Raw genomic sequence first — 26,626 nt, forward strand, 5'->3', positions numbered from 1 at the left:
TGCCAATGGTCCTTCGGCTTCCCTTGATGCGCGGCCTCGTCCTTCTCCGGTGCCAAGGCTGATAACTAGGAACCCAATGTCCTCAGCCTGGAGGAGATTGATGGTGGTCAGTCTCTGGTGCCCCTAATCTGCCGATGTTAATGAAGTGGTGTCCATCGGTGCGGCTGCAAAGTCCTTCAATGCAGATGCCGTGGATGGCTTGGTCTTCTTCAGTCCAAAAAGCAGTTCCATCTTGTCGAGCCAAAGATGGAACTGCTGCATAAGCGGCAACCGCAGATGTCATGTGATGCCCCCAGGCAGAGGACACATCTTATGGGGTCCATAATGGACATGGTCCTCTGGCACCGAAAACAGGATGTGGCCATGATGGGATGAAATGAAAGGGCTGCAAAATAAAAAAATCGATGGCGGCGGGCATCAATGGCAGGCGGGCACAGAAGCACTGCCGCCAAGGGGGAAATAGACTGTGAAAGTGTCAAAAAACCCTATAAACACTACGGGGAATTACCAAAGGGACCCGGCGAACACCATGAAGAAAAAACCCGCGAAAAGTGGAGGGGAAAAAAAAAAAGTTTTCCAGAAGGCCAAAAAGCCAAAGTGAGCTCACTCACACCACGATGCTACAGTTCCACGGAAAGAGAGAGACTGGAGATGGACCTGTGTGGTATAGGGCATGATGGGCATGTTCAGTGTGCTAAGTCAAAGTTCTAGAAACTTTGACATAAGTTTGCTGTGTCGGGGCTTCATCTGATGATGTCACTTATGTGCGAGGACTACTATCTTGCTTATCCTCAGAGAATGATAGCACCTTACAGAACCTTAAGGGCATCACTAGAATAACCATATAAGTAAAGATAAACCTCTAATGTTCCATTTATAAAAAGATAAAACAAAAAAAGAATTAAAATTATATATATAATTCTATTGAAAATAAAAACATTATTGTCTTATCAGAAATCTTTTAATCTCTTAAACAGAAAAAATTATTAGATATACCTAGCTCTTCCAGCGATGGAACGCCATATTTCTCATCATGGTCTTCAGACACTGGAGTGGAACATGTCTCCATCACTTCTGAAGTGATGGTCTCCACTGGCATCTCCAGTGGCTCCATTCTGCTAATTAAAGTCTGGAATCTTTTATACGTCAGAGGTGGCTGTCCACCATTCAGCTCAATAATTCTGATAAAAAAAAACAAAAAACGAACCAACTCTTAGTCATATAGTATTCATTATACAATACCACCTTCTAGAATCTTCTTTGATGCTTTTGTTCATGCTGGAATGCCAATGTGTTTCTCTTTACTATACCAACTCCTTTTAAAAATCAGGTACAAGATTCTTTCAATTAGCATTGATTAGCACTAAGCCAATATGTTCATTTAATATTTTAGAGCAGAAAGCAAATCACTTAAGTGTTGTATAATCAATCCAAAGAAAAGGAATCTTAAGATATTGAGGAGGAGAAATCATACGACAGGTCCACACCACTTACAAACCTGAATGCTTTTACCCTTAATATAATCATATATCTCTTCCTAAAATGTTCTCTTAATTCAGGTATTTGGTATCTTTTATATGCAAATAAAATGAATAAACAAGCAGCCTGCAATGAGGTTGGCACTAACATATATATGGAAAGCCATATCCAAAACCATTCCCAAAGTGTAAGCATATGGAAAAAAAAAAAAAAACAAAAACAAAAAAAACAATCAAGGCACTTATCTTACACACACACACACACACACACACACACACACACACACACACACACAAAACCAGATGTTTGCTCATTCTAACTGCATTTAAAAAATATATCAAAACCTAGATTAAGAGGACATTTCCGGAGGAGATATATAATTATATTAAAGTTAAAAGCTCTCAAGTTTGAAAATGGTGCGGAACCTGTCGTATGATTTCTCCTCAATATCTTGAATTTTTCATTTCTTTTTTGATTCCTTGTACCACAATTAAGTGATTTTTTCTGCTTGAGTATTATTGGTTCACTTACCGTATTTTTCGCTCCATAAGATGCACTTTTTTCCACAAAAGTGGGGGGAAAATGACTGTGCGTCTTATGGTGCGAATTTAAAAATAACAAACAAAAAAAAACTACAACCCCCCACCCTCCTGAACCCCCCAAGATTTGCCAACAGTCCCTGGTGGTCCAGCGGGGTTCCGAGAGTGATCTCCTGCACTTGGGCCGTCGGCTGCCAGTATTCAAAATGGCGCAGATAGCCTTTGCCCTTACTATGTCACAGGGGCTACCGGTGCCATTGGTCGGCCCCTGTCACATGATAGGAGCACAAGATGGCGCCGGACGTCCATTGCTCCTACCATGTGACAGGAGCCGAACAATGGCACCGGTAGCCCCTGTGACATAGTAAGGGCAAAGGCTATCGGCTCCATTTTGAATACTGGCAGCCGACGGCCCAAGAGCAGGAGATCACTCTCGGACCCCCGCTGGACCACCAGGGACTGTTGGCAAGTCTTGGGGGGGGGGGGGGGGGTCAGAAGAGTGGGGCTTGTAGCTAATTAAATTTAAAGGGTTAGGATGGGGTTTCCCAACAAAGAGAATTGATAAAAGTTTTCTGATCCGGGGAGTGGACAGAAAAGGCCCTCCCCAGACCCGAAAACAAAATGGGGACAAAAAAAACATTTTATGCCCTCCCCTAATTTGCTCCATAAGACGCACAGATGCCCGGGAACAGAGTCGGTTTAGCACACCATTTTTTTATTTTTTTTTTTATTTTCCAGCTCTGAATCCTAGGTGCGTCTTATGGGGCAAAAAATACGGTACTTTATTGGGTTTATACAAAGTATTCATACATTTAATATTTTATAGATACATCTTTCAAAAGTTGATACAAAAAATTTTAAATCTGCATTTTAAAGTATCAAAATCAATAGAAGACATACTATATTGCTATAGAACATACAGAATTTCCTTAAAGTGAATTAAGGTTAATTTAAAAAAGGTATTTACCCCATAATGAAGCGAAGATTTTATGTCTGTGCTCCTCACAAAGAAACAGTAAATTAAAAATCACTGCACGTCATGCCTCTTGCCTATATTTCTTTCACATACTTCTCTATGAAAGAAATTTTATAGACATTTAATATGCCTAAGATTGTAAGTTACCTTGTGCCCAAGGCAAAATCTCTACCTTACTGTTTCCATTTTTTTTTTTTTTGATTGAGCTGTTTTTGGATGGAGCTAAAAACTATTGAACAGCATATCCTCATAATATCGAAATAGATTGGGAAATGTGTTCAAGTGAAGTTTGACAGTGGTTCTCAGCCTGCAGCTTGGAATTCAAAAGTGAGTCACAGAAGATTTACAAATGGGTCACAAGATGAAGATGATTAGGAAAATGAAGAGCAGCACACAGGATAGGCAGATTGCAATTTGACAACAGCTCTGATCTTCAAGTACATTACCTGTTTATAATATAATCTAAAATTTGATACATTTTTTTCAATAAATTTCCCATGAATCACACTACATAGTCTTATGCTGTGAGAACAATACCATTGTGTCAATTTTTTAAATGGGTCTCTTGCAGAAAATAGGCAGAGAATCAATTGACTGATTTTGCTTACTTACTTGTCAGAGTCATATAATGTATGTGAAATTTGTACAATGACTTCCACTCCAGCCTCACTTGCAAGCTTCTTAATTGCTGCATCTCTCTCCTTCCCAAACGGCTCAGAATCATATTCAATAGAAAGTTTTGTAATTTTCCATTCCTGAAGAAACAATAAAAATTAGGAAAAACTAGACATTAAAAGTACAAAAATAAATCAAACTGTCAATAGTAAAAAAAAAAAAACCCAAAAAAAACCATCATTCTGAAGATGGAGAAAAAAGTGAAAGTGTTCTTAACTGGTATTTTTTTTTTATAACAAATTTCAAACAGGATACAAGTATAGTGTGAATAAGAGGTAGAGGTGTAGCACTATGTTTATGCAGCATCTTGCCTTGGGAACTTTTTTTTTTTAGGAAAGGTGAGTTTGAATGTAAGCACAGTAGTTTGGATATGGACCTATGAAAATCTAGAAACTCATTAAGTTTCACTGTCCAGAAATCTTGATTTAAAAACAAAAAGATCATGAGATAAAAACCAATTCTCCCAAACTCTTGCCCATACATCTTTTAGCCGTATGTGTAAGAAATAAGATGCTTAACATTTCATGGTGCCTAATTTCCTTTGCTGGCCACAAGAACTAACCAATAGCTGACCAGCTTTTAAAATATGCTCCAATCTCCCTGAGGCTTTAGCTGAATTGGCCAGTTTCCATATAGGAAATAAAAAGAAACATTTACATTTATTAAAATTTGTTAATCACCTAACACTAAAATAGGTCTAGGTGATGTACAGTAAAACATGCATAAAATTTGACAATATACTATAAACAATTACAATCAAATACAATAAAGTACAAAAATACAGTTGTATAAAATTACAAAATAGGCTAGTCTAAAAAGAAAAGTCTTTAAAAGACCTCTGAATGTTTTGACAGAATCACAAAGCCAGAGTTCCATCAGGAAGGAGTTCCAGAAGATTGGACCAGCAACAGAGAAAGAACATTCCCAAGTAATATGTAATCGTGCCAATTTAGGTGATGGGATGTCTAAAATGCCCCTCTGAGAAGATCGTAAATTTCTGAATGGATGGTATACCTTCAAAATAGCATTGGACCAAGAACAGGCCTGATCATTAATCAATTTAAAGATTGTCATGCCAATTTTGTATTTAATCCTTTCACCAATAAAGATCTACAGTAAATACATCAGAACCGGAGTAATGTGATCGAAGATTTTAAACCAGCAATCAACCCAGCAGCGGAGTTCAAAAGCAATTGTAATGGTTGGAGTGTTGAACAGGGAAGGCCAGCATAAAGACTATTTCAATAGTCAATAACTGAAAAGATAGAAGCTTGTAGTAGAATGTGAAATTCAGTAGCATGCATAAACTGTTTTAGGTCAGTCAGCACACGAAGTCTCAAAAAATCTTGGCTAATGACCTGTTTAATGTGGGCAAAAAGATAATGTGCTACCTAACAAAACACTGAGACTTACCGTATTTTTCGCACTATAGGACGCACCTGACCATAGGACGCACCTAGGATTTGGAGGAGGAAAATTAAGAAAAATAATTCTGTCCCCTTGATGGGCTCAGTACGGAGCTCCCCGCTGGTGGCAGTCCATGGGATATTTTTTTGGTTTTGTTTTTTTATAGTAAGGCAGAGAACATCCACACAGGTACTTGCTGCTTTTCTCTCCCTCACAATCATACAAGGCTCTTTCACACTCACTAGCACTCTCCCCCACTCAACTCATTGGCTCTCCCTCACATATACACATACCCACAGACAATCACACACTCAGACTCTCTCCCTCATTCACACAGCTCTCTCACACCAGTTATTTTAAACTTTCATGACTGCTCCAAAGTTCAATAATAAATAGTCAGGGCTATATTACATTGATTAGGAGAGCAATTGCTCCTAATATTTCAACAGGTAGCCACTTAATCAGCACAGGCAGTAATTCTATTTGCTGGTCTGTGTCATGTGTCCTCCATCCCAGGCAGTATACCACCCCCATGACCCTCCAATACATCCAAACCACAAGGAGTGAAGTTCTTACTCTGGACTGCAAGAGAGGTCCTCCGGCAGAGCCCGAGCTCCCCGCCGGTCCCGGGGTGCAGCTCACTGCAAGATCGGCATGGAGCAGGTCAGTCATCATCTGTTTGAACCGCGTGGGCTACGGAGGCCCTTCCAGTTCAAACAGCTCCCTGCCGGTCTGCTGTTCCCAGGGTGCAGTTCAAACAGCTGATGCCTGACCTGCGCGGCGCCGGCCTTCGCAGCGAGATGCACCCCGGGAACAGCAGGGAGCTCAAGTTCCGCCGGCAGAATGTGACACACCCGCATCACCATGCTGATTGGGAGGGGGTGGGGAACGGCGCGCGAGAGGGAGAGACACTACCTTCGCTCCATAAGACGCACCCACATTTCCCCCCCATTTTTTGGGGAAAAAAAGTGCATCTTATGGAGCGAAAAATACGGTAGTTTGGTTCTTAATATGAAACATGAATTATCCATAGAGATTGTATTTTCTACAAAGGTGGAACATAATGCAAGAAACTGTTTCGGACATATTAAGAGTTTATTGTGATTGAGCCAAGTTTTAATAGTAGAAAAAAAATGTTTAAATGTTCAACTGTTTCTTGCCATGAGAATCGTACATGCAGCGCAAATTGTATATCATCTGCATAGACTTTACAGCAATCAGATAAATTTGAAAGCACTCTGAGAATATCAAATCAGACTCCGAAAAGTGGACAGTGATCATCAATATCATATAACATCAAATCAGTGGAAGAGAACGTTTCTCTTAATTACTACAATGCCGAGTGTTGGATCATATCGTGATAACGTTGAAAACCCTATGGAACCATAGCATACCATAACAAAAAAAAAGCACCACAGTTGTGTGTCTCATTTTCTTTTAATCCCTCTACCAAACCTATCCCCTAACCCATCCTCCACCGTCTACCCACCCAAAGCTCCATTTGAAGGGGGAAAAGTTATAGGAGTAATCCACTGGGCAAATGAGAGAAGGATTTCACTTTTTATTCTAACCCACACAAATCCTACTCTCACTTGGATTACTTTCTATTTTCTGATGGCCTTTTTCCTGGGGTGACAGATGCTACTATTGGCACTCTATCTCCCATCATGCCCCGGTGTCTGTGGGAGTAGAGCTCGGGCATTCCCAGAGCCCATCTTTTGATTGGCGAATAGTCCTGAGCTCTACTTGGATAAAGGGTTTCACGAATATCTTAAGTGTTGGGAGGAATACCTGCTCTTCAACAATACATCTGACATTGCACCCTCTTTGCTTTAGGAAGCTGGAAAAGCAGTCTATACATAATGTGGTGATCTCGACTTTAACTAAAACACTGAAAGCTGCACAATCTCAGCATACGGCTGACATGTCCTCTGCTACTAAATTTATTGTGGATCAAACTCCAGCAGCTTTGAACCATCTATTGCATCAGGGTGCCTCCAAGTCTAAGATTTTTCCAATATCAGATGTACAAGTTTGTTAATAAGCCTAGCAAGCTCTTTGTGAATTTCATGCAGGTAAGGGGCCAGAAATCATGCATAATGGGGGTTCGAGATAGCTTGGATATTCCCCAACACTCACTTTCTGACATTACTAAGATTTTTTTTTTTATTTAAAGAGTATTCCAGTGCTCTTTACAGTAATAAAGGGGTGAATGTGAAAGTCCGTGACTCTTTCGAGACCTTCCATAGCCTTCTCTATCACTAAAAACAGCAGAAAGACTTAGTGCCCCAATCCAGGATGGTGAAATCTTTTCTTGATTGAGGGCCTAAAGCTAGGGAAGGTGTCTGGGATGGATGGTTTGGGCATGGAATTTTATAAAATCCTGAGGTTCCCGGTACTTCCTGTTCTATCAGTTTTATAATGCTCTGATAGATACAGGTTCCCTTTCCCCTGCTATGAATCAGTCGGTAATAGTTTTACCTAAAAAGGGTAAAGATCCCTTGGAGGTGGTTTCATATCGCCCTATTTCTCTGATTAATGTTGATATGAAAAACTTGGCTAATAAACAGTGTCCTCCGACAAACAATTAATGTGTTAGGGTGACGGGGGGGGGGGGGGGGGTAAACAAATGTGCGTAGGCTGATTGCTGTGCTGAGTTACAATCTTAAAGTTAAGTTATTTTCAGCCTAGATGCAGAAAATGCGTCCTAATCTCTATCTTGGGAGTATATTTTGGGCGCTATCCCAATACGGGTTTCTCAAGTAGGTTAATGGGGTGGCTGAATGTTTGTACAGTCACCCTAGTGCTCGTATCCTTATCAATGGAGTTCTGTCACATTCTTTTGTCTGAGGCAAACAAAAAAGTCACAGGCTGTAGTTGCGGTAAATCACATGAAAAGCCAGAAAACCGCACAAAACATGTTCCACAATATCATTACAAGGTGTAAAATACCTATAAATAAATATCAGGAGGAAAAGACTTCAGATACCAAATCAACAGTTCAATTAACCGAAGATTTAGCAATAGGTATCACCATCAGTCTGAAAAACCCCCATGTATATTTAGAGGACTTTAAACTTTATTTATTCAAAATTATTTTTCTTAAAAAATTTTTTTTGAAAAATGTATTTTCAATAAAAAAGGAGCTGATCAATGCTTTTGCATGCTAATTATCAAAATAACTTTCCTCCTTAAAATGCAATCCTTCATTTTTAAAAAACAGGAAATTGCACTTACAATGTGGAATTCGCCAAGGGATTCCCCTTTCGCCTCCATTGTTTATTTTGGCAATAGAATCCTTGGCATCCAAATTGAGAGGAGACAGGGTTTCAGGGTAGAAACGTTTACTAAAAATTGCCATGTTCGCAGATGATATCTTATTGTTTGTGGATTGCCCCAGGCAGAGTATACCCTCCATTATACACATTTTTCACAATTTAATCAGATAGCGGGTCTCAAAATAAATTTTTCTAAATCTGAGGCCTTGGCACTTGATCCAAAGTTGGAAGAAACTTGGGAGAGTCCATTTCCTCTCACTTGGACTTCAAATAACATTAAATACCTGGGAATGTGGATCCCTAGAGACTTTAGCTTATTGTATGAGTTGAACATTAGGGATACTAACCTGCAAACACAGTCACAGTTGAAGGCTTGGCAGCCTCTCCCTCTGACCTTGTTTGGCAAATGTGCACTTCTAAAAATGGTAATTAACCCAAAGATTTTATATAAACATGTGCTTCCTTGCAGGCTTACCGCACGTGACCTTAAATTACGTTCAACTTTTCTCACTTTTATTTGGAATGGTAAGGGCACACGGATAAGTCATGCTAAACTGGAGTTTTTGAAGGAGGTGGGAGGCGTGGCCTTTCCTGATCTGAGACTTTATAATGCAGCATGCGAATTGCTGTTTGTGAGTGAGTGGATTACCGGTAAATACACGTTTTGTGAAGCTGGGCTACTTTATAACATGCTCGCACCCTGGTCTCCCCGCCACTCCCCCACTAAATTTAGTACAAGCCTCATTAGGAGAACTTCAGTGTCAGACTTTCTAGGATTCTGCTATATTCTTGTAGGCAGGCCTGGCACTGGCTGAGGACAAAATGGAATCTAATGGGCTATCATTCTCTGCTACTTCCTCTGCTGGGCAATTTGGAATTTTCTACAGATAGGAAATATGCTGTTACTTTTACTGGTTGGGCTAAGTTAGCCATTAAGTTTATTTTGCATTTATACAACCTAGTGCGCCTTTTGTCCTCTCCTTTGCTGGGTTGGGACAGGCTTTCCAGATCCCCCCTCTAGGCATTTTTTTTTGTATACCTTCAGGCACAGCATTACTTGAGTACTTTTAATTGGGATGCTGAGTCCTTCTTCCCTAGAAGTTTCTTTTGCTCAAGAGCTCCAAGATGTGTCCCTTTTAAAGAACTCTATTGTAGGTTGGCACAGATTGTGTAAAAAGAAGCTGCAGACCTTTCATCTTGACTCCCTTACCACCTATTGGACCTCAATCTTGGAAGAGAATATTTCAAAGGAGTCCTTAGCATACTCTTTCACATCTATGCATCTCCTTACTTCCGATTCCAGTTTGCGGGAATTACAATACAAGCTGTTACACCATGCCTATATTGATATAAGGAGACATCATATGGGCTTGGCTCCCACTTACTTGTGTGTCAAGTGTGGAGAGGAGGGATCCCTTATTCACTGATTTATATACTGTACTCGCTTAGATGGGTTCTGGAATGCAGTGTTGAATACTCTGCTCCAGTGTAATAGGCTTGCGATTGCGAGAAGTGGTCATACTCTCTTACTGGGCATGGAGGGAGTGACAACAGGCAAATGCACAGTAAGGAAGAAATTCATATGGTTGGCCCTCCTGATTGCCGTAAATGTATCTTGGTGGTGTGGGTAGAAGACGTGCCACCTATCACTACCCTCTTGGTTTCAGAAAATAGCTTTGCTCATGCAAATGTGGAGTGGCTTGACTCCAAACTGGGAAAGACACAAGCCTGATGACCATTATTGTGCACTGTGGGAGGTATTCTTCAATCCCCTACCCCCAGATATTCAGTGCAGGCTGTTAAATACATGTTATGAAACATGGTGGCCTGGTGCCTCGAGGGGGCCCCCACCTGAAGAGAGGAACTCAATGGCTTAAGGTTGCCCCCTAAGCACTACACTGCAGGGATATGGGTGGTTTTATCTTTTTTTTTTTCTGTCTATGTTTCTTATGCGGTGGAAAATTGTTTTGTTTGGCCCAGGTCCTATCTATTCCAGTGCCCTCTTCCTGATCAGTAACTACGTTCTATACTGGAGAGAAGTCAGGGAGGGTGGGAGGGGCTCAAATATTGTTGTTTCCAGGTTTGGGCAGTATGATTGCGGTGAGCATGGAGTGTGAATGTGCTAGTACACACAGGTTGTTTGTAGTTCTTCTGTGGTAAGAATATAAAAAAGGTAAAGGGAAGGAGGTGATCTTTGTATATTTAAATGTTATGGAACATGGCTATCAGGGGTCAAAGGTTGTTTGTAAGCGTTACCAACGCCAAGAAATTTGTTTTTGTATCTCGACTGTTTGCTCTGTGTTTATTTTTGTATTGTTCTGTTCTACTTGGGCTTTTTGCAGCTCTATGCTCATGTTTCTGTGCCTCCTCTCTATCAATAAAAACTATTTTGACAAAAAGAATGGAGGCCTCAAGTATCTTAGATAAAAAGGGTAGAGAAGAAATTGGTCTAATTGTTTGGATCCAAAGTGATGCACTACAGCTTGGATCCAAAGTGAAGCACTACAGCTTTTTTCAGAGAAGTGGGAACTGAGCTTTCTTTTAAGTAAGGGACAAAGTGCTCTGGTGATTTTAAAAAGAGCTGTAGAACAGCTATCAGAGGGGCACATATCATTCAAATTAGCCATAATCTCATTAACTTCATTTACAGAGACAATATCAAACAAATCCCATGGGACAGATGTACAAAATAAGGGATTAAATGTACCAAGTAGGAATATTAGAAAAGTTGAGATAAAGTTTTTTCAATCCTTAGATTAAAATGAATGAGAAAAGATTTTGCAGATGGAGAATCTACAAAGAGGTCTTGGTAAAACTAGGACTAGCTAGTCTTTTAGCAATTGAAAATAGAATCTTCAGATTCAAAATATTGGTTATAATCCTATGTGAATAAAAATCTCTCTTGCTTCAGTGATTAAAGATTGATAAGTTTTTAAAGAGTGATCTAAATGAAGCTGCAATTTCTGAAGCAGGATGTTTGCGCCAGTCACATTCACATTTCCTTAAAGTCTGACGAGTCAATTTAATGGAAGAAGTAAGCCACGGTTGTGGTTTAGCTTTTCTAGTCCTAGGTGTTTTTAAAGGAGCTAATTTATTAACAACAGAGCCTAAAATTGAATCCCATTGGGAAGTGGCATCTGAAATATTCATGTATGAAATATTGGATAGAAGAGATGAAATAGCTGATGAGAAAAGAGAGTGACATCAACAGTGCCACGCTGAGGAAAGTTCGATGGAACCGAATTTGCAATTTGATAAGAAAGTAGTTGGACTAAGGAATCTGTGAAAATCACCGATTGAGAACAAAATTGTCGAAAAGAATCATTAACAAATACAAGGTCAAGAATATGACCCAGTTTGTGAGCAGAAAACGAATTGTGTGATGCCAGCCAGGAGATTTCAAATGTCTTGTAAAAAAAAAAAAAAAAAAAAAAAAAGCAGCACAATGTTGACAGGAAAAACATCAACATGTAAATTAAAATCTCCTAAAATATTTAAATCAAATCTAGACAGCATTAATTGTTCAAAAAGTGGAGATAAATTGTTTTGTAATAACTTTGGAGGACAATAACCAAGCATAATGAAAAACAATTTGCTGAGATTGCCAACAAGAGAATTACCAGCAAGATTTTCCACTTTGATTTTTCCAAATATCTTTGTAGATAAATAATCCACCACCTTTTCTTTTTGGGTGGAGTTGTAACTTAAGAATAATCTGAAGGACAGATTTGATTCAAAATAATAAAATCAGAGTCTAAAAGCCAAGATTCAGTTAAACAAAAAACTAACCGCTCTGTATCAAATCATGAATCAGTTGATATTTATTCCTAACAGTCTGAACACTGAGTAAAACAAATGAAATAATGTACACTGAAGGCTCAGTAGAAATCGTTTGAACAGGCACGTGCTTGTAAATAAGATGGCCGACAAGAACCTTAAGAAGATTTATGAGAAGAAAGTTCACCAAACCTTTCTTATCCAATGATAACTCTCCATCACCGATTTCAGTTATTTGAAATATTACCAATAGTTTCAATAGTCTCGCAGACCCTCAGCACGCATGAAGAAGCGCACAAAGGAAAACTGCAAATAGTAAAACTATTTATCCCATATTTATAGGGCACAAAATAATTTGATAAGGCAATGTCAATGCATACCAAATAAAGCAAAACAGATAACGATAAAGAGGATGCATATTATTATACCTACTGAAATGCAGTAAAACAGACAGCAGTCTGAACCGAGCTGCCACACAGGGACAGAATTCCCTCAAAAATTCAAACAGGCCATTTGGAACAAGCATACATTGTTTAACAGTAGATGAATTTGAAACAAATTCAAAGATCACAACTGGCAGGTTTTTAAAAAAAAAACCAAAACAAAAACCAATAGCTGTAGTAGCCAAAGAGTAATTTAAAGAGTTAATGTGTTCAGGTGACAATTCCACAACAATTTTAACAAAATTAGAACATACCTTAAAAAGCCTGGGAAATACATCAGCTGGCTGTCCACGAATCACAAACAATCGAGAGTTTAATTTCCTTAGATTAGCATCAAGGTCTTCAAGACACTGAAGAAGAAATCTGGAATACACAAAAGCAAATAATTGCTACAAAATGTCAAATGTTTCAAGGTCAGTAATATATTTAGAGAATCATCTGTACACACAGTGTCATCCATAAGAGAGCGAATATTAACCTACCAAAATAATCTATCCTAAAAGTTAAATTAAAAAAATTAATCTTTGTAATAATATTTTATAATAAGCACCCGATGTTAAAGAGTTTCAAGAGTTAAGAATCTGGAAAGCATCACTATTTTTAATAAATATCTATATAAACAGCAAAGTTTAATGTGAGGTTGTGAACTTCCAGGATGCATAGTTAGGCCTTAACTGATGAGATTCAAACACACCAACACTAAGCCTGATATCTTTTTTTCTTTTACTAAGAGATACTGAGTGTACCAAGTTTGTTGGAAATTTAAAACTACTACTGTTCTTGAAATAAGCCAATACTTGAGGACCTCAAAATCTTAAAAAATTAAATTTCAACCATTGGATGTGAGCAGATCCACCTTAAAGTTCAACAAACCTTATTACCTAAAACTCTTCCTAATGAAGGGAACATTCCCAGGGCTAAATGTATTTTCTACTCAAAACACCTAGTTTGTGTGCTATGTACTTTGAGCAGAAACACTTACTGAACCAAAGAGCTGCTTTCTTACTTTCACAATGTCATTTACATTCAGCCATAATTTAAGCATATACCAGTCACTATGTTTGACTGTAATGATGGCTAGTAACTCATTATGACAATAAAAACTTCTCATTGGCCACAAAAACTGACAGTATGGATTCCTTCCATGATCACCTGACTAATGATGATCTCATGTTAGTTCCCCATCCTATTGAACTGGTACCTCTGGTCACTACAATAATCTCCATTTATCCTAGATATATATTCTTGGTTTAGATTCACTGTAGCTGTCCATTAGTGCAGCGAGTTCCAGATTATAGGCTTCTCTGTTTTGCAATGCTGAATTGTGCAATCCAGCACTCCACAATGCTCAAATGAAGCTGCAGCGCTGCATGTGAATCATTGAACTAAAATACAAAATACTAATAGTCCCAATGAGGTTATCTCCTTAGTTTGAGACTATGAGATCTTAATAGGCAATTCCCATAACTTCTACCATTCTTTTCTGGAAGTAGTAGTTAACTTTGATAGCCTAAACATAGTAACTCAGAGGCCTGTGTGGGCATTCGGTTGGGTGTGCGGGTATAATAGCTACATAGAGGTTTCTCGAATTAAAAAAAATGAATATGGTGTAGGTATAACGCCAAACACTTTTACAATATCTCAGGAGTTCATTTGCAATGCATACAATATAGTGACAGCCCTCAGTTCACTCTATAGCCAGATCCTTCTCCTGTCCTTTTGCTTCTTCAAAATATGGTGAAATTTAATCTTATCTGATAATTTCCATTCCTTGGGTCTTGCTAGACCAGTTATTGCATATGGGAATTTCCCCCTCCACAGCTGCCAGAGAGACAGAAGACACCTTTTCTTCTCTCTCAATTGTGAGGTCAAGTTAGGTATAAGAAAGGTGTGCCATTAGGCAGTTGCCAGTAACCTGTCACAGCAAGAAAGAGAAACTACTCCACGTAAATATTACAATGAAAAAAACAAACCACCAAGGATGCCCCAGAGATCAGGAGAGAGATCCCCTGGTTCACTCTCCTTGCCTTCTCTTTTTCCACTGATAATTATTTATAAATATATATAAAATTAACATTGAATAAACACTAATGCAAATATACTATACTACAAAAAGTTAAGTTCCATTTATTGAAATAATTTAATACTGATACATTCAACATAATTTGTTACTTATAGAAAGAAGGGGTTTATAAAAGGGAGAGTTGTGGGACAGAGGAAGCAGACCACTCTGGGAGAAGGTTCTCCCCTTCCTTAGCCTATGTGTGGGTTTGGCAAGTGTTTGAGGCTTGGTGTGAAGATCAAGGGGTTCTTCCTCATTTGGGTAAGATCCCAATTATTTTGGAATTTTTGCAGGATGGATTCAGTAAAGGATTGGCCCTTAATACCTTAAATTAAGGTGGCAGCTCTTGCCAGTTTCAGAGGTCAGGTGAATGGTGGGGCCCTTGTTGGCTCATCCAGATGTGGCCCGTTTCTTAAAAGGAGCGAAGCATCTTTGTCCTCCCTTGCGGTTAACTGTGTCCTTGTGGAGTCTTAACCTAGTTCTGAATTTTTTAGCGGGCCCTACTTTGAGTGATGCGTAACCTTTCCTTGAGGTTACTGACCTTAAAAACATTGTTTCTTGTGGCAATTTGTTCTGTGCGTAGAGTATCCGAACTACAGGCCTTGTCTTCCTGGAAGCCATTTCTAAGAGTGACTCCAGGGGCGATACAGCTGTGTACTGTTCCTTCCTTTTTGCCAAAAGTGGTCTCTGATTTTCACTTGGGTCAGTCTATTTCCCTGCCATCTGTGGACAGGGCAAGAGATGTGGAGGAATATCACCTGTTACAGCCCTTGGATGTCAAGAGGCATATCTTGAGGTATTTAGAAGTTTCTGAACCTCTCAGGAAGATGGACCTGCTGTTTATACTCAATGGTGGGAGTAAACAGGGTGAGCCGGCATCGCAAGATACAATAGCCCGCTGGATTAAGGAGGTAATCATGGCCACTTATGTGGATGCTGAGGTTAGTGTTCATTCCACTAGGGCTCAGGTATGGGCAGAAGTTAGGTTGTCTCCCATTGACATTTGCCGAGCTGCGACGTGGTGCTCTTTATACACCTTTTCCAGGCATTATCATCCGGATGTGTAGGCCTGGGAGGACGCAGCCTTTGCACGTGCAGTTTTGACTGGACCACAGGCAGCCTCCGCCCTGTTCAGAAGTAGTGTTGGTACATCCCACTGGTTTTGGATTCACCTGTCCGAATGCTAAGAAAGGAGAAATTACTACTTACTTGATCATTTTCTTTTCTTTAATAAGGACAGGTAAATCCACCTTCTCACCCTTGGCTGCCGGATGGTGGTGCTATTGTGGCTGCATATTCTGGGGACTATGGGTAAGTGTCAATCCAGTCCCTAGACTAGTATTATTACATTCTGTTTGAGCTCAGTGTTTTCCTGTTGGCTGAGTGCTGGAATTGTTATCTGTTAATCAGTTTATCCAGAGTTGGCTTTTGCAGGGAATATTGGCGGGCTGATGTCACTTCAGGTGTATATATTCTGTGATGTCAGCTTTGTTCAGTCTCCATCTGCTGGCAGAGGTGCAAAACCTACTGGTTCTGGATTCACCTATACTTAAAGAAAAGGAAATTATCAGGTAATATAGTAATTTCTCCTTCTCTCCCTTTCTGGAATTGAATTCATTAGAGGCATGCCATGGAAGCACAGGAGCTACAGCACATGTCTAGGGTAGGGCGGGGATGTCTCAAAATTTCCTGGAAAGCTCTGGAAAATGTGTTTGTGCCATTATGATCAGGATACCCGTTATCAGAGCTATCTTTAAGGAACTCCTGTTTATAGGTAAGCAACTGATTTCTGTGAGGTCAGTATTCAAAACTAAACATTTAAATGGATAACTTGTGAGTTAACCATCTAAATGGCTTTGAATACTGGCCTCTATATAATTTAGCACTTTGCAAATGTCAGAAGCTATTTGTTCCCTTCCAGTAGCACAAGGATTCATATCCTGTTTAGTTTCTCAGGGCATCGTCTATTTTGTATGAGTTTGCTCATAGCTAGGAGGGGGAGAACATAGAGCAGTGGTTCCCAAAGCTGTCCTGGAGGATCCCCAGCCAGTCAGGTTATCCACAATGAATATGCATGAGATAAATTTGCAAGCTATCTCATGCACATTTATTGTGGCTATCCTGAAAACCTGACTGGATGGGGCCCTCCAAAATGGGTTTGAAACCTCTGGCCTAGAAGATAACTATATGCTTAGAACCCTGAACAAAGTTCCAGATTATACCGAAAATTACTCAGCTTTTCTCAGTTGACAGAATTGACTTACTACTAAAGATTTGTGTTTTGTCTGCTCTTCTTAGGTCAGTATGCACTATTACTACTTCATAAAAACAGAGGAGGGCGGCAGGTGTGAGAAATAAGGGGGCAATGGGAGAAGAGAGTACTGCACCTGGATGAGTAAGAGTGGGAGAGAGCCCACTGCAGTGGTAGGTTTGCACTCACTAGAGAAGAAATAAACTCACCATGTACCCCTGCTACCTATCCCCTCAAAACAAATTATTGGGGCTGGCGGGGGGGGGACGACACATTGGCAGGAGTATATGGTGAATGCATTTATCCCTGGCAAGCAATATCTGGAGGAATTTTGGTGTTTGGGTAATTGCCAGGTTCTTGTGGCCTGGTTTTGGCCTCTTTTGGAAACAGGATGCTGGGCTTGATGGACCCTTGGTCTGACCCAGCATGGCAATTTCTTATGTTCTTATGAATTTTTGAAATATTGCTCATGCAGATGTCCTGATAACTTGACTATTTGCAGGATCGCAAAGACAGGTTTGGGAACTACTGGTGTACTGTATTGTATACTCATTTTCTAATACTATTCCTTCTTGAACGTTTCCTTTACTTCAACATTTTGAACTGCATCAGTATAATTCTCATTGACATATGTTAATGTTTTTATGCAAGCTGCTTAGATCTTGGATAATGCGGCATAGAAATTGTAAAAATAAATATTTATTATTTAGATAGTGTAATTAAGGTTTGTTTGCTATTACCTCTTTAAAAAGTTTTTTAGATACACTTACCTACAGTATAGGTTTAACTGTGCTGTTAAGTAGGCCACTGTCAGGGAGTAGCCCAAGCCGCTCTCCTGGTTGCCTGAGCAACGACCTACTTTCAGTATGTAGTTGCTGATTCATGTTGATATTGTTTCAGAAATGCACTGTATAAGGAAGCAAACTGGTGCAATGAATAGCAAACAAGTTGTCTTTTTTTTTTTTCCCAATTGTCGCATAAATATTTAGTATGTTTTTTGTATAAATTTAGTCCACTACTTTAAAATGTCACACACAATATTGCTATTCTGTCAGTATAGCTTTGATTGGGGATGTTACTGCATTGAACCTAAGGGCTGGCTTCACCTTTTGTATTTAGGAGTTATTCAGGATCCTCAGCAGAAACAAAGAAAAGGGGTTAAAAAGTTTGCAGTTCTCCTGTTCCACCACTTCCCCTCCCTCATCCTTGGAAAAACAGGAGGTCCATGTTCAGCAGTGCAGAGAGCAGGAATTTACAGAGTAACTTTAGGAGAGAAATTCAGCAGGACTTGCTTGGTTAGCTTTAGGCTAGCATTTTCTTCACATACCTACTTAAGTTTAACTGGGGTAGCGCTCAGCTTAATCACTTCCTCAGAATGTCCACATCTTCCTTTATGCTAGATTAGGTTTTACTCAGGTGAAAAAAAGTTACCTAGGTAAATGTAGACAGAGGGTGGAAATACACAATTACAGATTTTTGTTCGGTTAACTGAAAAATTGGACCTCAGAATGCCCAAAATGGTTTCTTACCATTTGGATTCACCATTTCTAAACAAATTTATCTAACCCATTTTTAGGTGTGTAGTATATCCATGGTAATGTCTGTACCTTGTTTTATTTTCTCTCTCTCTACCTGTACATATGTCAAGTATTGCAAGAAGAGGTGGAGCCTGTGTCTTTATTGGGACCTGGGACCTTTATTGGCAGCCTGAAAAAGCTCATCTTTCCAGACAAATGCCTGGAATGTATTGCTGAGGTGATCCGGCAGTGTTCTTCCCATCAGGCTGAAAAATTAAACCCATCCTGAGGACCCTATCCTACTAGGTCACCCACTCCCTCCCACCTGCCTCCTCGTTGCTGTTCTAGGATAGAAGAAAGAGGCTGAAGAAAGCAGCGGTGCCTTGAACTGCATCATCCTCTTGCTGCCCAGGGCTTGACTGGCCTTTTGAACTGTGTAGTTGTATGATGATCTGTGTGGCTCAAGCACTAGTCAGGTCCTGGGCAACAAAAGAGATTGTGTACTGAGGCACCAGTGCTCTATTCCTCCTCTTGCTAGCTTGGATCTGTGGCACTGAGAGAAGTATGGTTAAGGGACTCAAATGAGAAGTATGGTGGGTGTTTGTAAAAAAGATCTCTAGGTTGAGAAGAGGATTGACTTGGGCAAGTGATGAGCTGGGGGGCTCAGCTGGAGAAGGTTGTAAAGAGGTGCTGTCAGTATAAGACGAGGATTGGTGGAGAGGTTTGAGGAAGGTCTGGTGGGGTATGAGGAGAGGTCAGACACTGGGTAGGGGTGAAGAATAACTGGGGGATGCGAGGGGGTGGTTATAAGGAACTGGGAGTTGAGAGGGGATCGGCAGGGGTTGTCTGTGGCTGTGAGAGAGGGGGAGGGAGAGTGCAGGAAAAAATGCATTTGGAAATTTTGTATATTCCCTGGAATTCACCTTTCCAATCTTTTATACTGGGATATGAACATCCAGACATCAGCACTTACTTGTACAGTTTTCAGTTTAATTTGCTTAGTGGACCTGATGTTTCCAAGCATGCTTGTTGGACATTTCTTTGGTTTGCAATTCATAATCTGTAATTTCAGTACATTCATTTTCTATTTTGGCTTGAAACATATAATGCATGAAGCACAAGTAAGGCCAAAACAAGGGAAACCTACTCCGTAGAAATACCCTTCAACAGCAGAAAGCCCCAGATCTCTAGATTCTGCAAAAAAGAAAATACAGAGGGACTCGGACTGCAGATATATTCTCAGGTCCCATGGACATCCCCTGTGAGATTGCCTTCAATGAAAGCTTTACGCTCAACCCAGAGTGGCCTATGGGTATATTCAGACTTATCTCTAGAAGCATCAAGGAAACACAGGGAATCTGATTTGCAGGATGTGCTGTTCCCAAGGGGCAAGAAACAATATGAGGAACACTTACAGCACAGACCTTGCTTCTATCCAGCTTCAGATATTCAGCAGGATACCCATAAGTGGCTTCAGAGTTCTCCCCCTCACCATGCTACACCACTGAAGAATGGTCTACCTTTATCTACCAGGATCCAAGTCATCACAGGCAATGGAACAAATTTCAGCCATTAAAAAAAAATTTTTTGGCCGCCAACATTTACCTTGCCTAGAGGGTCTATCTGGGAGAGGCTCGTGGTACTTACTTCTATTTCCTGGTGAGCCTGCCGGGCTGTAGCCCGTGAACTGAATACCATCTGCTTCCTGTTCCCCGGCGCCGGTGACGTCAGGAGGAGGAGCCCGGTAGGCTTTAAAATCAAGCCTACGCCGGCGCGACGGCTAAGCCGCACGGCTTTTTCCGGCTTAGTCCGGTTTTGAACGGAGATTAACTATAGTGGCAGCCGCAGAGATCAACTTAAGATGAGTAAAAGAATTTTGTTTGTATAATTTGATCATATTCAGATTGGATGTACTGTGGTCTGGACTGGTTTCTTGGAAGCAATCAGTCATTATGCCCCACACTAAAAGAAAAGCAAAGTTGAGAGAGTCTTCCTCAACATCTACTCCTAATAAAATGACACAGCCTAGCATCACTGAATGTTTTCAAATTACATCCACATTAACCCCGGAGGGGGCCGCTTATAGATCAGTTCAGGAGCAAGAACAGATCTATATGGCTAACGAGGCATCGTTAACCCCCGGGGCCCCAGAGAAACCAGCCCCTCCATCTGTGGAACACCTTGATGGTTTGCAATTATTGAAAGACTCTATTGAAATTCAAGGAGAAGGTATGAATGGGACTAAAACTTCTGATATAGAAGTTCAAAGCCCGGGAGATCTTAAAATACAATCTCCTGTGTCGGCGGGAGGACAGGCTGGATCCTTTAAACATTTGGGAGTGGAGACACAGCTGTCTGGGATTGGAGATATTTCTGTTATCACCCCTAAAACGTTTTCCATTGAAGAATTAGGGCTGATGATGGTGAATATACAAAAATCAATTAATAATCTTACATTAACAGTTCAAGATGCATTGAAAAAAAGTACATATACACAGGAAAAAATTGTAAGTTTGGAAAAAAATGGAAATGCAACTGAACAGAAAATGGGGAAATCCAGAGAGTTCAAGTTAACTTGATAAAATCAGTTGAAGAACATGAGAGAAAATTTGAAATATCAGAAAATCAAAATAGAAAATTAAACCTTAGGCTACTGAGTTTTCCATTGACTCATTTGGTTACACCAATTGACTTGTTCAATAGTTATTTAAAAAATATTTTAAAATATCCAGAAAGTTCCCTCCCTGGTATTTCTAAGATTTATTATCTTCAACAAAGGCAAGAGGGTAAAAATTTAAAAGAAAATGATAATTTGAATTTAACGGACTTCCTTGAGAAGTCATTCAAATCTAAAATTGATACCAGAGCCACTCTTGTTGGTTCAATTTTTATCCATAGTGGAAAGAGATGCAGTCTTAAAAATGCATTTTAAATATCAAAAAACTGAATTCTATAGTACCCCCATAAGAATATTTCCTGATATAGTACGTTCCACACAGATAAGACGGAAAAAGTTTATTGATATGCGAAAAGAAGTCTTGGAAAGAGGTGCACAGTTTAATTTAAATTACCCTTGTAGATGTTTTTATCAAACATAATGATGCCAGTTATGTTTTCAATTATCCAGATCAGCTTCGAATATACCTAGACACTCACTCGTAGATACTTACAAATTTATTTAAAGGGGGGGAAAGTTAATTTTCAAATGTGGAAACAACATCTGTCAGTGTTTGCACTTTTTAATATTTCTTGTATTATGCTCTTAGATTACTAAATGCTTAATAGATCTCTAATTTATTTATTTCCTTTGTAGGATAAACAGTATTGTAAATTTTCTGTTTGTAATAAGGAAGTAATTCCTATCTGGATTATAGAATTGTGACTGTTAAGATTATCCTATTTATTCTTTGTGTATAAAAATATGGAAACGCAATAAAAATAAAATTTTAAAAAAATTATTTTTTTCACTTTCCTTTCCCCACAGAACAATCACCAGAATTCCACTTTCCGGATCCAGGACTTGGTCAGGACCTCGTACCAACTGAAGGTGAAAGCCCACGTACTTTGGTGTCATGGGAAACACTCCCAACAATGGGGGGGGGGGGGGGGGGGAGGGAAGGTCAGCTTATCAGCTTCCCCTCAGTCAGACCACTCTTGTCCACAATCTCTGGCATCATCTAGGGGGGGGGGGGGTCTACCTTCTGACAATACAGAAGAACCTCCGGAGCTCTCAAGTCCAATGGAAGACCTCACCTACTCAGTTTGTGGAGAAAATGGGAGGTTCAGTGAAAGAAGAGTTTCATAAGATACCAGACCCATGTAAGGAAGTGTTTGGTATACTAAAAATATTCGACATACCTTCCGAGCCCACAGCAAGGCCATCTCATGCTATATTGGATGGAGTCCTGCTAAAGTCTTAGAGTCCCTACAATCTAACCTGCCATTGTGTAGAAAGCTAGACCTTAAGTTTTCTATGAAGAAGTTCCAATGTTACGGGATGGTCCAACTGCCTCACAATTCCATAGTGGTAGAATCTGCCACGAGAAAGGCAAAGTCAAAACTTCATTCTAACATACCTCCAGGTAAGGATAACAAGATTTTGGATGACTGGAAGGTATTTCAAAACTCTATACTAATGTTTCATATTGAGCATCAGCAATTCTATATGGTGCAATATATATATGAATGCCTTTAACAATTAAAGCCCTTTGTCCTGTCAGAGGCAGGTGAACAAACACCACCACAGCCACTACAAGATTTAGAGGAAGGTTTAAGATACCTGCTATGCTCAGTTTATGATGCTTTTAAACAATGTAACATATCTACAGCTTCTATTGCCGCCTGTTGCATGGCGTGGCTGAGAGCCATGCAGTTCGGGAAGATGCGTACGATAAGACTCGCCGAACTGCTTTGCTTGGGAGATAATCTATTTGGAAACAAACTCAGAGAAATTGTCTCCCAAATCAAGGAGCAGAATGTAGCAGTGCAGTTCTTGACACTACCAACAGACCAGCCATTCATATACAGATGGTATTACACACAGTTTAAAAAGCCATACTACCAAAGGAAGCCATTCAAGCAGCACTGTCAATACAGACCTCCAACATACCAGCAACCTCATTGTCAACCTTAACTTCACCAGAGAGGGTGTCAATGTGACCGCAGGGCACAGAAGCAGCAGCAAATGACAACAAAAAACCAGCCAGATTTTTTAAGACCAAGCAAACTCCAGTTGGCGGTAGAGTCACCAATTAGTACACAGTGTGGTCTCAGATAGCATATTATATTTAACTAGCCGTTAAGCCCGTGACAAAGGGCTACATTTAAAAAAAATTTCTGGTCCATTTCCTTCCTACTCCCCACTCCCTCCCCCCCCTCTAAGTCTCCCTCCCTCCCCTCAGCTCACCCTCTCCCTCTCCTCCCTCCTCCCCTTAGCTCACCTCACCCTCTCCTCTCCTCCCTCCTCCCCCTACCCTCTCCTCCCTCCCCTCCCTCTCTCAATCCCCTCCCCTTTCAGCTCATCCACAACCGGCAGACGGAAGATCTCGGGGGAGGGGGGGGGGTATCCCTCCCTCCCGCTGTCGCCACTACTGCTCCTCGCCGCCGCCGCTCCTGCTCCTAAGGACCCAGCACCATTTTTTTTTCGGGCACGCTCCGCTCTTACCAACGTGCTCACCCGCGCATGCTCGGAAGAACTGCTCTCTACTGCTCATTTGCGGGCCGGTCAGAGCCCATTTATAAAGTAGATACCCAGTGGTCAGAAGTTATGGGTATCACCTGACTTATTACCATTCAGAGCCTCCTGCACCTAGCCCCACCTACATGGGATATCTCGCAGATTCACTTGTTAAATCTGGAAGCAGAAAAGCTGCTAGCTCAAGAGGCCATTTGACATGTCCCGAAATCTCAGGTTAACAAGGATTTCTATTCAATACTTCATTACAAAATGAACAGGAGATCTCTGATCAATTTTAGACCTCCGTCCTCAACAAAACACTTCTCCTTCCACTGCCTCCATGACCACCTGAGGCTGTTCAGTGTCTCCTGTAACTACGCTGCTCCTCCATTACCTGCAACATCAATTGGGCAGCACTTCCACCTCAGACTGAGTCCCACCCCGTTCTGCCATCATCTCTGGGCGTGAGGGGTTTTAAGCATCAGCCCGACGCCAGAGGTTTTACTCCCCGTCCCTGTTCTGATATCTCTGGACGCGAGGGGTTTTAAGCATCAGTTGGAACACTTCTCGTATAGTGTGGTGGTAACTGGTGACTTAATCTGGTTTCTTCCCATCATTCCTTTTTACCTCCTGAGCACCAAGCTCTATGAATTGTTCTGGTTCTTCATTTTTATTTTTTCTCTATTTATGAAAGAGGTGTGCCACCCCCTCATCCCCCCCAACTCAGTCTCTCTAAGTTAGGATAATAGCAGTAGGCCTCAGGCCTGAGGTAAAGGCTAGGTATGTTTCAGGCTGCTAAATGTATGTGATAGAAACTTGAACTGTGGGAAAGTAACTGTTGGAATAGGATGTAATACATGGTATAGAGAAAATAGCTGCAAGATTTATGTTGACAGTTACCCTCTTCTGCTGTTCAGATTAGTAAATTGTTTTCCCCTATCTCTGAGATCAAACCCAGTGGCAAGGCTAGCACACCCCACAATTTTGCAAGTCCTGAAAGTTCTACTATCTTGTGTAAATAAGACTATATAAACAATGCATTCCTTTTGTTCAGTGTTACTTCCTTGCCTGCATCTTGACTAGTTGGCCAAGGTACTGTGGGGGTTGGGGGCACTTGCAATTGCATTTCTTAGCCCATTCAATAAAATTCTTTGATTTGACTGTTCCGCCTGCATAGTCAATCATTTTTCCCTCGTCATATTTGAACTGAAGTTTACTGCTCCTTTGGGCTTCCAGCTCAATTGGAACCATGAAATTTCATTCGCAACTACCCAACGAATAGTGCTCCTATTTTATATTTTCTTCAACATGCTTTTAGACCAGTCATTCCAGCACAAGTCCTCAGCAAGGGGCCATGCACCTGGGCTCTTTTTGAACCCTGCAATAATGTTCTTTAAATCCAATCACTATGTGTCACCACTGACTAGGACCCCACCTCTCCAGCTGACCCAGTGAGCAAAAAGCCTGAGTTAAGAATCAAACCCGGGTTCCTCCATATGGCAGTGCACAATGTTGCCACTCAGCCACCCACCAGCTCTTAATTTTGACTGACTATCCCCTTCCTAGCCAGCAATCTTTTCTCCTCTCTATTGCGCAGCACCCTTCTGTCCTTCCTGCTATTTTTTTTTTTTTTTTTTTAAAAGGCTGGCAACAAAGTAAAATTTACTAGCTGACTGTAGTACAGAAAAAAAGTGTTAGGAGGCTGTACACACTGGAGATAGCATACTCCATCATAAATCTTCCTTTTGCATTCTTATTATTGTACTGTAAAGCAATGTTCAAGCTGGACAATTGCACAAGCCCTTTGGTAGAAGAGGAAAAAAAAAAAAAAAGCAAGTTTGCTTACCGTAAACGGTGTTTCCGTACATAGCAGGATGAATTAGCCATGCTGTCATGGGATCTGTCAATCAGATCCGGGAGGCGGAGTTTGTTAAGCAGATGTTTGGTTTTTTAGTCTCTGCGGGGGTGCGTGTGTTCCCGCGCAGGAAAGTAACAGATTTTCCTCAGTCTGTGATTAAGCTGTAGTTGAGTCGGAGAGACGGTGACTGCCAGGGAGGAGGGTGGGTCAGCATGGCTAATTCATCGTGCTATCTACGGAAACACTGTTTACGGTAAGCAAACTTGCCTTTCCCATTGATAGCTGAATTAGCCATGCGAGCCCCAAGCTCCCGATCACATTATTTGTGATATATGTGGTTAAACGTGATCTGTAGTATTGTGGTAGTCACTGTGGATCAGAGGATAGAGGGTGCAGGATTGCTTGTCCTATCTTCGCATCCGCGGTTGCTTGTTGATCAAGGCAGTGGTGTGATGACCATGAAGCTGCCTTACAAATGTCTATGGGTTGTACATTTCGAAGGTGTGCCCATGACGTTGCCATTGCTCTGACTTGATGAGCTTTGGGAATAGAAGATAGATGTAATTTCTGCTTGTCGTAGCAAAATTGTATGCATTGTACTATCCAGCTGGAGATGATATGTTTAGTTACTAGAAGTCCAGGTGCTTTCGGATCGAAAGATACAAAGATTTGAGAAGTCTGTGAGTCCGATTTTGTTCGTTCTTTGTAATAAGCTAGTGCTCTTTTACAGTCTAGCATATGGAGTAACTTTTCCCTATCATTGGAGTGAGGTTTAGGGAAAAAGATTGGTAGTTCTACATTTAGATTGAGATGGAATTGTAAAACCACCTTTGGCAAGAAAGATGGGTGAGTTCTGAGAACTACTTTTTGGTGATAAAACTGCAAGTATGGAGAATAATGGACTAATGCTTGTAATTCACTGACTCATCTAGCTGATGTTACTGCTACTAGAAATGCTACTTTTCAAGTAAGGTACTTCATATGTGCTGAATCCATGGGTTCGAAAGGGAAAAGCATGAGTTGTTCCAGAACTATGTTGATATTCCATGGCACTGGAGGTTTTGACCTTGGAGGACGAAGATGAGTTAGTCCTTTGATGAAACGAGATAATAAAGGGTGAGTAGATATAGAGATATTATTAATCGGTCTATGATATGCCCCATGGCACTGAGATGAACTCTAATGGAA

The 26,626-nt window shown here is 40.6% G+C and overlaps 1 protein-coding gene across 1 annotated transcript in view; it reads right to left on the reverse strand.

Moving 5' to 3' along the window:
- Positions 1-26,626, reverse strand: part of CRY1 (cryptochrome circadian regulator 1) — an 83,589-nt gene that overhangs the window by 44,311 nt on the left and 12,652 nt on the right. Inside the window, exons 2-4 of the mRNA XM_029599759.1 lie at positions 12,829-12,937; positions 3,607-3,749; positions 997-1,181 (exon numbers count right to left, since the gene is read on the reverse strand). Of these exons, the coding sequence (XP_029455619.1) occupies positions 997-1,181; positions 3,607-3,749; positions 12,829-12,937 (437 nt within the window). The remainder of the gene's footprint in view (positions 1-996; positions 1,182-3,606; positions 3,750-12,828; positions 12,938-26,626) is intronic.

Source organism: Rhinatrema bivittatum, chromosome 4, assembly GCF_901001135.1.
Source record: "Rhinatrema bivittatum chromosome 4, aRhiBiv1.1, whole genome shotgun sequence".
NCBI classification, from domain to species: Eukaryota; Metazoa; Chordata; class Amphibia; order Gymnophiona; family Rhinatrematidae; genus Rhinatrema; species Rhinatrema bivittatum.